Source organism: Sinohyriopsis cumingii, chromosome 13 (genome assembly GCF_028554795.1).
Source record: "Sinohyriopsis cumingii isolate HCF-2022 chromosome 13, ASM2855479v2, whole genome shotgun sequence".
Lineage (NCBI taxonomy): Eukaryota > Metazoa > Mollusca > Bivalvia > Unionida > Unionidae > Sinohyriopsis > Sinohyriopsis cumingii.
In genome coordinates, this window is record NC_142973.1 from 23,618,424 (window position 1) to 23,632,194 (window position 13,771).

At 32.3% G+C, this 13,771-nt stretch overlaps 1 protein-coding gene across 3 annotated transcripts in view; it reads right to left on the minus strand.

Moving 5' to 3' along the window:
- Positions 1-13,771, minus strand: part of LOC149785054 (osmotic avoidance abnormal protein 3-like) — a 97,028-nt gene that overhangs the window by 40,222 nt on the left and 43,035 nt on the right. For 2 of the 3 annotated variants that reach the window (XM_089978772.1, XM_089978770.1), the window contains 2 exons: positions 10,888-10,923; positions 1,929-2,234 (listed from right to left, as the gene is read on the minus strand). In XM_089978772.1, the coding sequence (XP_089834898.1) occupies positions 1,929-2,234; positions 10,888-10,923 (342 nt within the window). The remainder of the gene's footprint in view (positions 1-1,928; positions 2,235-10,887; positions 10,924-13,771) is intronic. The other variant, XM_089978771.1, reaches the window with a different exon arrangement.

Sequence of the window (13,771 nt, forward strand, 5' to 3'; positions counted from 1 at the left end):
GCAGGATCGATATTTCACTATCTTAAAAAGAAATTCTATCAACAGCTGATCAATTGTTTTTACATTTTTTCTCTCACTAACTTGTGCTGCTCCCAGCTTTCAAATAAATATTCTCCGCCCATTTCAAAACTGCATTATCTTTCCATTACTACCTTATGCTCTAGATTGTATTATTTGAATCCCATTTCATTAAGAGGTATTCAAGTTATAAAATGTACTGCATTATAAGGTGGTCTCACTATAAGGTGACACACTCTGACAGATTTGCAATGAAAGAGAGCACTGTATAATGTACTGCATTATAAGGTGGTCTCACCATAAGGCAGTACACTCTAGTTCCCATGGACAGCGTTATAATCAGGGAATACTGAATCATGTACTTCATTATGAGTAGGCCTCACTGTAAGTCAGTTTACTCTAAAGGCTCTCATGGACTGTGTTAGAATGAGAGAGAGAGTTGTATCTTTAATCTTTTTTAATTAGGGTCTAGGCTACATATATTGGGCACCACTTCAATGGCCTAAGTGGTTAGAGCTTCCACCTTGGATGCGGGAGGTCGTGGGTTCGAACTCCAGCCAAGTCATACCAAAGACTTTTAAAAATGGTACAAGCAGCTATTAGGACTGGTCAGCCTGGTGTCAGGATAATGTGACTGGGTGGGACATCATGCTACATATTTGTGGCATGATACCCCAGTGCTAGACATCACTATAAACTGCCACACTGCAGACACTGAAGCAATATGACTGAAAAATTGTTAAAGCTACATTAAAAATCAAAATTGAACCCCACCACATACATTTGGTTCTAAAGGTCTGATATGTTTTGACACATCACCAAACTTGAGTTAAAAAGTACATGCTATGAAGGACTGATGAGATGTATGCTTTACAAAACCCTGCTGCATTCAATGAATGACAGAGTTTAGGTCAAGTCCAGGAGAGAAGCTTACAATATGCCTCTTTGTCATGTACTTCGTGGCTATAGAGTGTAAAAACAAACAGGAAAACATAATGACCAAACAAATGCATGGGATAATTATGGGCACCTTATGTCCACAAACTGACATGTCAAATTAGCAGGCAGTCATCTGAGTTCATTAATTAGTCACTGTTACTAGATCCTGAGAGACTGTTGTTCTTGACGAGTACAGTGTACAACCACTGCACTAAACAAGTTCAATTATTGTCTGCAATAAAGTTAGCATTCCGTAACTAACTCTGATACAGTTAAACTTGGGATGAGTCAATGTTTCTCAGAATTAAGGCACATCTAGATATAATACTTCAGAACAAGGTCCAGATATAAAAATACTTTTGAGAAAAAAAGGGAATTTAAAACAAGAAAAAACCTGTGAGTTAGATAACACCACTGAAATTATGGAAATTCAATTCCTTGAGATTTATATCTTCATTCATAAAGAAAGAAAACAGACCAATCAATGCATCTCAAATTCTTTATGATTTGTATTTAAATACAAATGTGTAGCACAACAAAGAAATGAAAAATCAGCCCAGAGTGAGGGGTAGTTAATTTCATTCCATGACCTTCAGCTCTGTTTGTCATGAGGTGTGATAAATTACATTCCATGACCTTCAGTCCAGTCTGGTATGAGGGGTTGTGAATTGCATTTCATGACCTTTATCTCTATTTGTCATGAGGTGTGATAAATCAGATTCCATAACCTTCAGTCCAGTCTGGTACCAGGGGTAGTGAATTGCATTTCATGACCTTCAGCTCTGTTTATCATGACGTGTGATAAATTACATTCCATGACCTTCAGTCCAGTCTGGTATGAGGGGTAGTGAATTACATTATATAACCTTCAGCCTTGTTTGTCATGCTGTTAGGTCTGGGATTGGCTTATCTTTCAACACTATCTCACAATATGGAATCTTCTACCATTGATACCACAATAAAACCCTTACCTGGACCAGCTGGCAGTTCATCTCCACCTAGCACTGACTGTGGTCGATCATCTGGCACTTGTCGACCATGTCTGTCCACCTCTACATAATCTGTCTTAGTGATATATTCTGTTTTGACTACTGTCTTTCCAGTACTGTCTATCACCGTCTTCAACACAGCACCACCTGCAATGGCACCAGCTGCTCCAGCTGCAACCAACTTTGCAGTATCTTTAGCCTTTTGTTTCTTTTTTCTTTTTTCTTTGTCTTTTGTCTCCCCTGCTTCACCCTGATCTTCTTCATCTTCCCCCTCCTCCTCCTCTGCCCCTAATTATGCAAAAGGAAATTATGTTACTGTATATTCTCAATTTTAAGTTGAGTCCAACTGCAAACTGCATAGACCCAGATTTGCTGGCACATTATGTTGGGCAGATCTGGGTCTGTGCAGTTTATTAGTAGTAATCAGTAGAAAAAAACACAACTCAGACCCTGATCTGCAGGTGCATTATGCTATGACAGATTAGGATCTTAAATGTTTGCAGTTTGACTTAACTTATAAGTGATTGTACTGATTTTTTGCACAACTCTAAATAATGTTTGATTTTTGTTTTTAATACAAACTCTACTTTTAACACAGTGGTTTCCCTGTCAACTTGAACTTAAAGTTGGTTCATTAATTAATTTTCAGCCATCAAGCACTGTAATTAACTCAATACCATATTGAGAAAAATTTCAAACATCATTGTTGCCGACTGGACAACAAGACTGACAAATCTGGTTGCCGAGCATTAACATCTGGCTGTTCTAACACTAATCTTGAACTTTTTTTCTCCCCCTGCATATATGACGTACCATGAACTACTACTCTGACATACTTTAATCACAGAATACCATCCATTAAAACTCTTGACACATGGAAGAGTAGGTAACTGCAACAAACCATGCCTTACAAAACAAATGCGTACATCACCTAAACCATCCTATCAAATGAATCATCACTCCTCTTAGAAAAATCATTAACCTTTTGTCAGACAAGAGTATTAATAAACATAACTTTTTGCCTAATCCTGACAATGACAAGATATAGAAGTCAAAACAATGAATTACTCCTTCATATACTGCCTTAAAAATTCACAGCAGCTTCTAAATTAATCAGAAAATCTTCAAAAATGGGTTGTAAAAATAATAACCAAACTCAAAATCTTTTCATTTTATGACATTAAAACTGTAGCCTAGGTTGTTATAAGAACAAACTTTACAATTTGATCGAAGCCCTTTTACAGAAAATGTATATAGTCAAGGAAGTATTTGAGCTGACTTTGATATTTTACCATCAAATGTCATTTATGGAGAAAATCTTCAAAATGTTAATTTGCAATACTTTTAGCAGAACTATATGTAGACTACAAATCCATAACTTTATTAAAATGTACTCCAGCGGAGTTCCCAAAATTTACCAATTAAAATTAATCGAGATAAATTGTCCAAAATAATCAACAGCATTTGAAATGAGCACATATGTAAAATGTTATATATCTCATGAGAAAAACACAATGATTTTCTGAAGTATAATGTGGTGAAATAGCAAAGACATCTAAAACTGACATATAATGCCAGTGGATATATATTTTGTTAAGAATTTTTGTTAAGATCATAAAGTTTGACCTTGTTACTATTTTTAGTAGCACAGTCTATATCTGGTAATACATAATGGACACTGTGGCATAAGCGTAAGGGATCCAAATCCCTGAAAACTAATAAAATTGCAACATGGTAAAACAAAACTGAAGTGTATTTGGAGGACTCAGACATTACACTTTATTCCTGGATGAGACCATCTGTGACAGTTATGAAGTATTATTACAGGAGTGAATACTGGAAAAATACTATATTTCTTTATCAACAAAGAAACACAGCAGTCATGTGATGATATAATGTATTTTTAAACCCCATAACGTTAATACTTTTGTCAATTACTAACTCCACAATATATAAATTGTTGGGTACAAAAATATCTTTTTATTTTCCAGTTTTGGTCAGTGCTTCAAATGAGAACCAAAATGAGCTTTTAACATGTCTGAGATAATGAAGACGTGTGTGTGATTTGGATTTTTAACATGTCTGAGATTATGAAGATGTGTGTGTGATTTGGATTTTTAACATGTCTGAGATAATGAAGACGTGTGTGTGATTTGGATTTTTAACATAGTTTTAAATTTTTCAAAGTCATATTAATACAGTGCGGCAGTTTACAATCAGGAACTAAGTCCATGTTTCAATATGATATGTACGGTATCTGAATCTTCAACATATTAAAAGAGCTGGTGGGTTTATAACATTTTTGTTTTCCTCATGAAAAATTATCAAGCCAACTTCAGTGGAAAACCAAAAAATTCTTTTAATATGTTGAAGATATAGACATAAGATATTTAAAATTGAATTACATTGTGGTTCTCCACTGAACAACCTATGAATGAAAGCTTTATATGTTCCAAATTTGGCCAAAAATTTATTTTTCTAATTGTGACCAACTTTAATGCCTATTTTTAAGCCAGTAATAAAAGAATATTTCTTGTAAAAATATGCAACCCAAAAAAAGTTCCAAATATATCTGTATGCACATTGAAAAAAAACCCAAACTATTACATATGTCTAAAATGTGCTTTATAGTACATCCCCCTTTATAGTAAATTCACCTTTAAAGTACATACCCCTTTATAGTACATTCACCTTTAAAGTACATACCCCTTTATAGTACATTCACCTTTAAAGTACATACCCCTTTATAGTACATTCACCTTGAAAGTACATACCCCTTTATAGTACATTCACCTTTAAAGTACATACCCCTTTATAGTACATTCACCTTTAAAGTACATACCCCTTTATAGTACATTCACCTTTATAGTACATCCACCTTTATAGTACATCCCCCTTTATAGTACATCCCCCTTTATAGTACATTCACCTTTATAGTACATCCCCCTTTATAGTACATCCCCCTTTATAGTACATTCACCTTTAAAGTACATACCCCTTTTTAAAAATTGATCCTTTTTGGGAATGCACATAATATGAACCAATGTCAAAGTGATTTAGAAAAATTACAGTATGTCAAAGTGATTTAGAAAATTACAGTATGTCAAAGTAATTTAGAAACATTACATTATGTCAAAGTGATTTGGAAAGATTACAGTATGTCAAAGTGATTTAGAAAATTACAGTATGTCAAAGTAATTTAGAAACATTACATTATGTCAAAGTGATTTGGAAAGATTACAGTATGTCAAAGTGATTTAGAAAATTCCAGTATGTCAAAGTAATTTAGAAAATTACAGTATGTCAAAGTATTTAGAAAATTACAGTATGTCAAAGTAATTTAGAAACATTACAGTATGTCAAAGTGATTTAGAAAAATTACAGTATGTCAAAGTAATTTAGAAACATTACAGTATGTCAAAGTGATTCAGAAAAATTACAGTATGTCAAAGTAATTTAGAAACATTACAGTATGTCAAAAGTAATTTAGAAACATTACTGTATGTCAAAGTAATTTAGAAACATTACAGTATGTCAAAGTGATTTAGAGAAATTACAGTATGTCAAAATGATTTTAAAAAATTATAGTATGTCAAAGTGATTTAGAAAAATTACAGGTATGTTAAACTGATTTAGAAAAATTACAGTATGTCAAAGTGATTTAGAGAAATTACAGTATGTCAAAATGATTTTAAAAAATTACAGTATGTCAAAGTGATTTAGAAAAATTACAGTATGTCAAAGTGATTTTGATTTAGAAACATTACAGTATGTCAAAGTGATTTAGAAAAATTGCAGTATGTCAAAGTAATTTAGAAACATTGCAGTATGTCAAAGTAATTTAGAAACATTACAGTATGTCAAAGTGATTTAGAAAAATTACAGTATGTCAAAGTGATTTAAATAAATCTCACAGATGTTCATCATCTTTATCTGGAAAGAGTGAAATGCATTTTTTGAGCCCTTCTTTTTATTTAAATGATATATATAAAAAACTACAGTGGTTAATCTAAGGTGTTGATGGATATATGGATGAATGTACAGACAGAGAGGCACATTAATGCCAATGTGATCACTATGCTGAGCTTCTGCCATGATAGTAGGTTTGACAATAAATAACAAGAGGCCCAAGTGGTTATGAAAGCACTCACCTGCAGAGATCTGCCTAACAGCCAAATCCAAGAGCAGTTGGCCAAAAAATCTGGATAAGTTGGATGCTTTCTGTACAAATGTCTTCAAGTGCCATTGATTGCATATGTTATGAAAACAAATGTTTAAAGTTTTTTTGTTTTACCTTCATCCATTCTTCATAGCACATTTATATCATTTGCCAAATAATGACATGCCAGGATGATTTATCTCAAAGCTGGTCAAATTCTGTTTTCTTTTTAGACACAGTTTTGTTAATGTTGTTCTACCTTTAGTAACAGAAACTGTATTTAATGGTGGACCAGCATCACTTCTTTAAAAATCAAAGGCTATCAAACATGGAAGCTTCCTGTCAAATTTGGTCAAATTCTGTATTGTAACTTCTTATCACAAGTTATTTCAAGTTTTTCAATTTTGGGAGTAGCAGCTATATCTGATGGCATATTGAAATCTTATCATAAACTTAAAAGCCATTCATGCCTAGACAGTGTTTGTCACATTCGGTTCTATTCTGGTAAGTGGAATTTGAGAAGCCATTTTCAAAACATTGATTTTAATAACAGTGGCCACGTTTAATGGTATATTACCATCATTAGTACAATCATGAAAGGCCTTCATGCCTGGATGTTTCTAATTCTGTTAGGTCTTTTTTGACAAACTTGGTCAAATTCTGATGAGTGTTTCTGAGAAGTCAAACAGTTCTGGCTTTTAGTAATGATGGCAAAATTTGATGGCACATTGGCATTATTTGTACAGATTTGAAACCCATTTATGCCGGAATTCTCCATGTCAAATATAGTCAAATTCTTTCCAGTGGTTTTTTAGAAGTCATTTAAAGGTTTGTCTATTTTTAGCAACAGTAAACATATTTGAGGACAGATTAACATAAGGTGAAAAAACCTGCAAGATCTTTATGTTTGTATGCTTTTTGTCAAATAAGATCAGTTGTAAAACTGTGAATGGACAATGCACAGTGGATAACCAACAGATGATGGACAATGCATAACAGACAAAGAACAATACAATAAGCCACTTGCCTTTATGGTCAGATGAGCTAAAAAAATATCAGCGATAAACTTGAAGTATATATCTCTGCTGACTTGACAAGATTTAATTGAAATTTATTAATTTTTCTGAAATAGAACCAGTCCCATACAGTCATATATTGTGTCTTAATGATGTCAATAAACCACTGTTGAGCCTCATCTGACTTCAGATGGTCAACTTCTTATTAGAGTTGTGATAGCAAGGTGGTCACAATATATAGCACAGCAGTGATATAATATGAAAACAATCTGTGCAATACATAATCAGTCACATTCAATGTGTACATTGCGTGCTAATGATGCATTTCATGTGCAATACAAAAATGAAGCAGTGAAAGGTTACAGAGGTTGTTGCATAAACTGAAAAATTGCTGAGTCAGCAGAAATGATCATCCCAATTTAGACACTTAGCACCATGTTAAACAATGGATAGAAAAGCAGTAGATGGTACAAAGCGATATACACTTAAAAAGATCTTAAGCCATGAACAAGCTGTTTCAAAGTAAAAGAAGCAGCTCAGGATATGTATAAATTTTATATCAAAATTAATTTATTTTTTTTAAAAAATCTCAGGACAAAAAAGGTTATGAGCATAAAATGTTTTTATTTTAGGTATTTCTGTCCATAACCTATGGTGATCAAATTTGTATGCATATATTTTTTGTTTTAACCTGTCCTGATAGCCTGAAATTCAGCCATAATAAATACAGATTAAAAACAAATTTCATCTAAAACAAAAATTCTTTGACTTCTAGTTGAGAGATACAAATGTTTGATGGAGAATATGGAATAGAAATGGGATGCGTGGTTCCTTCCATGGCAAACAAAACTATGCAAAATAACTTTTAATTATTGTATAAAAATACCATATCTGAACCAATGTGGTTTAAATCAAGCCCTTTGTGTTGGTAAATTTGCTTGGAAGAAATAATAAAAAAAGTTTATCAAGCAGGCATTTCATGGTACCTGTTTTAATATGTGATGTTTCCAATTAATTGTTTCCTTTGTATGCATTGTAATGATACTGGAGCTCAGAAACCAGCCATGTAAACTTAAATCACACACAATAGATTGCTTAACTTGTGTAATAAATGGGGGAGGGTCATATGGAGACACAATTACATTCTTGTTGGCTAAAATGTTTTTCATGCAGGCCAAACACTTTCAAAAAAAAAAAAAAACAACTAAATCAGCCTTGAATTTTGCTTCTAACTTCTCTTTCTTTTTGTAATAACTATGCGATCGTGTTGTACTGACAAAAACAAGGCTAAAGTTTTCCATCTGTTATTCTATGATTTATCTGAGTAATACATGTAAATCTCTTGTTCTTTAATACCACTCAACCAGGAACCTCAAAATAGTTTGCCTTATTTTAATAAACTTTTAGGTTCCTAAGGTGAGTCAGGAAAATACCCCCCCCCCCATTTTTTTGTTTGTAAAAGAGACGGTTAAAATAATCAAATGCCTCTGATATTCTAATCTTATGAAACATGATGGCATGGAAAACAACAACAACAAAGGACGTAATTTCTCTCTGAGAGCAGATCTTTCAAAAAGTTATGGTAAATACCAACAAAAATGTAAAAGTGACTTCATCATATTCATTACACAGGTATAAGAAACTTTGCCAAAATTGTGCTTCCTTGCAGGTGGCAATAATCTAGACCTAACCAGTGTGACGTCAATGTAGTAGCCATCTAGTGATCATTAACATTTACTCTGAATAGTTGCTGATGACAACAAGTTGGGATGTCTGACGTTGACAAGTAATATCTTCAAAAATTATTTCCGAAATGCAGTATTTTAATTCCTTATTTGAAAACAACTGTGACTAAAATACAATGAAACCAGTCAAACCCCTTGGGACAAAATTTCATTTTCAGGTTGAAGAGGTTTTCAGTTTACAGAGAGTTTCACAGATAGATAAAATTATTTTTTTTAAAAATAACTTCTGTATCAAGAGAGAGAAAAAGAATATTATGTGAGGACATCTATGTATGTTTATGTAAGAGTGTACAAATTAGGAAAGCTGTTTTTTTTAAAAACTATTTAATGAAAAATCTGCTGAAAATGTATGTTCTTTCTAAAAAATCACACCTGGTCACTGAATACATACAGTTGTTCCATAAACAGCCCTCATCTTAAGAATCATTTATTAAACAAAATATTTCTATAACTTTACCACAAGTCTTTCAGAATTATGAATGATAAACCATGTTTCAATTCTTCATATTTCTTCAGTGCAGCTTTAGGCACAGATACATATGCTTTGACCAGACTGTAAGGATAGTTCAATTATATGATGCGTGCTGGTTGTTTTTGAACTCTTTACAAATGAGTGAAGACAAATGCCAGTCAATACTGTATACGATGCATCCTGGCTCTTTTTGACATGATGACATGAGTAATGACAAACATAATGACAGTCAATACTACTGTATACAATGCATGCTGGTTGTTCTTGACATGCGAGGAAAGGCAAATGACAGTCAAGACTACTTAAAGGCATCTATTTAATTATTTTTTTCCATTGAAAATCAATTGAGTGACTCTGTCCTAGAATACTGTGTTTTTGTTCTATGTTGGCACAGCATCAAATGTGAGGCTGCATGCCTGGTTAATAAAGCCATGGTATTTCATTTTAAAAAAAAGAACATTCTACTTAAAATTAATATCAACAAACAGAATCAATCAAAAGTGAATAATAAGCAGATAAACATAATCTTTCTAAAATGGCTGATCCGAAAGCATTTATTTATCAATAATTAACCTTAAAAGCTGGTTCTTATTTACAGTAGCAGGCTCTTTTTATGGTGTCAAGACTTCAGATTGGTCTACTGTCAGAAGCAACCTGTCTTGATTTGGATGTCAAGAATTGTTTTAACCTCATGTACCCTTGGGACATTTTCTCACTGTTTAACCAAGTACAGCATTTTCTACCTGTAAATAATCTAGTTCAGTGTATGTCAGGAAGTTAGCTGCTAAAATAGTTTCCTAGTTTGAAGTGAGTTTCAGTTTTCTTCATGCAAAATTGAAATTTGGGATCAAAGTTTGGTTTGGTTTTTGGAGATGTGTTTTGGTTAAATGTAACAAAAGATAATGTTGAAGAAGGAAACTTTGTCCCCCACCTTCCATTTTGGGGGATTCTGGTGTACCAAGGGTTTGGTTTTGAGGGGTTTCATTGTATTATTATCTTTTCTTTTATAAATGTATTTGTATATAACTTCTTTTTCTTCACATGTGAAATCTAACCAGTCAACTTTAAATTTTAAGACTATATATAATTTAAAACTTCATGCACACTTACTGGTGCATTATAAAAGGTTTGTTCTAAAAGTTTATTTATAAACAAAATAATTTTGCAATTCACTTTGCAATTAAATCAGAACTAGAAAGTGTTGATGGAACACGAAGCTCCAACACATGTTTTGAAACAAATGGCTTAACTATGGCAATGCTATATGTCTCCACCATTGTCATGGAAGGGAACAAAAACAATCTTCATGTACAAATGATTATATTACACTAAATTGTTAAGTCACAAAATTATTAGAGTTATTGTAAACTTTTCCTTTGTCAAGTTAGATTAATTTATGCAGCATTTATATCTATTAGCTGATCTTCAAAAGACCAGTAAAGAATAAAAGATGCAAGGAAGACAACTTTCTCAAAGTTCCTTGGTTCAAAAAATGGCACATGCAGGTCAGGACACGCCTCCATCAACCAATATCATCAGAAGAACTCACTCTGTGTTTCCTCGCCCGTCTCTATTTCCCCTAAAACTGATGGATTAACATTAAACTTATCAATATAATATCACATTTTGTATCTCACTGGTGCTGAGTTTCTCTAATATTCATGACAACAGGAACAACTGTTGCTTTTCCTTTAAAGTTTCACATGAAGTTTTTATTTCAGGAGAATCAGGCATTAAGATACACCATACATATTCCAATTACATTACTAAAATGCTGAATGATTTCATTAAAGCTGTTAAAAATAAAGCCTATTTATGACTCTAGACTACTCTTAAACACATGTAATAAACACTGTCTTCTCGAAAATAAAACTTTAAAGCACAATCTAGTCTTTCATACTTTTGTCTTTTTGAAGCTGAATTTAACCTCTTTCCTATATAATCATATATGAAACAAGCAAATGAGCTAAAACATTAAGTATCATAATATACTATGAGACTTATTTACATTTTGTCATATTAGATTCACAAAGCAAAGCTAACATCCTTGATGTATAATAAAGTTGTTGATTCCCCCACCCCTTTTTTATGCCTATGATTGGATCAAGCATAAAGAGATGTATATTTTACATAAATTAAACATGTATAAATCATACACATATACAAAGACAACAATTGAATGTACATGTTGCTATCAACACCATGTACATAAAGAGATGTATATTTTACATAAATTATACATGAATAAATCATACACATACACAAAGACAATAATTGAATATACATGTTGCTATCAACACCATGTACATAAAGAGATATATATTGTACATAAATTATACATGTATAAACCATACATACACAAAGACAACAATTGAATATACATGTTGCTATCAACACTATGTACATAAAGAGTTATAGGAGATACATAGATGAGTGAGTATATAAAATAAATTGACGGTTTACTAATTTGCTGATTTTTAATGATGCTTTCAAAACATTATCATGCCATGGAAATTGGAGCTAAGTGCATTTCCTACAGACAATACAGAGGTAGCTAATCAAGACTAGCCCGTGTGGGTTTTGAACCTACATCACTTGAATTATGAGTACAGTGCTAATATAAAAGAGCTATGATGACTTCTAAATCAAAAGTGTTATGTCTAAGTACATGTATTTATGACTAATTCAATTTTAAACTTAGACAAAGTCTACCAAACCAATCCAATATTATAACAGTTTTCATGTTTCATGCAATTTTTTAAAAATCCCTTCATGCATACCTACATTTTATCATTTGTGTCTAGCTCTCATGTGTCCAATAACACTAAAAGACTGGTACACAAATGTTCTCTGGGGTTCAAATGATTTGGTTATAGCATACTAGTCAGTTACACATATATGTGTCAATGAATAAATAATGAAAAATACAAAGTATATGGTATCATTGACCATAGAAAGATAATTATGATCATACTATATTAACAAAACAACCAATTAAAAGCTTAGTTTGGTTCAAGTGAATAATGGATTTCAATATGAAAAATAAAAGTTTAATTATATAATGAAAATGTGGAATTCAAAATATAAATTGAAGTAAAAAAAAATTTAAAACTAAAGTTTTTATCAAAAGACATAAAAAAATTCTTGGTAAATATTTATCAAAAACTTGATTTGATCTTAAAAACTGAAAACTCATAAGACTTTGTAACATTGTAAAATTATAAAATAATTATGTTCAACTTTGAAAGGAATTTTTCCCTGTTATTGTAAAGAGCATTTCATTAACTAACATCACTATTTGTCACGAAGCAATTTATATTTGTCAAATTAATTATGTTATGGGAGAAACTGTAAATTATATAAACTAGGGTTATATTTAGGCTGAACCGGAAATAATTAATCTGATGCATTTTCGTAGAAATGTGATTCCCACTGTGTACAACAAAATTAAATTTGTCCTACAACAGCCACAAAACAATTCCTGATTTAATTACAATAGCCATATTGGAGAAAAATACTGAAAAATTAAAACAATGGAAGTTGGAAGAAATTCTGTCTAAATTACGATGCAGTAAAGCACTATCTTATAAATAAATGTGTGAAATAGTTCTGTAAAGTATCTGAAAAAAGTTAAATTATAATTGAAAAGAAAATCATATAACTTTTCCAATCTTGTTTCTTTTTATCACAGCCCATCTTCTGTAATTAGGTTATCCATCCCTTTTAAACATTTAATCATTTACACCTGTACCACAAATAAGAGCTTCTCAAAGGAACTGAAGCTCTACTGGCCCAAAAGAATTTCCAGGAATTCAAGATTAGACCATTTCTTCCTGAAAGTATCAATTATTCATCAGCAATGACAAGAGTTTCAAATTAGTTGCTGTGGTGGCCACACTGGATGTCAGATAACATCATTTAGGAACAAATAGACATCATTAGAAGTTTTTTGATGAAAATGCCATGTCAATATGGTCATCCATTCAGAAGGCAGGACTGAAAACATGATTTTCTGGATGCCCCTTGTGGTACTCATATTGGATGTATGAATGGCAAATTTTCATACAGGTCCTACCAGGCATCATAGGAAGTATAATGATGAAAACCCCATGTTTATAAGGCCATCCATTTGGAATGAGTAGAAATAACAATATTTTCAAGATGAATACCTTTGAAGCCAATCTGAGGGTCAGCCTGCATCATTTTCATCTAGGGCAAACAAGACACCATAAGAAGTCTTCCAATGGAAACCTCATTTCAAAATGACTTTCCATTTTAGAGGAGTTACAATAGCAATATTTTCAAGATGGCCACCATGATAGTCATACTGCACATCAGAGTGTCACCATTTAGGACCAATAAGAAATAAGAAGTCTTCCAGTGAAAACCCCAAGATGATTCAACTTTCCTTTTTGGAGGGAAAACAGTGGTAT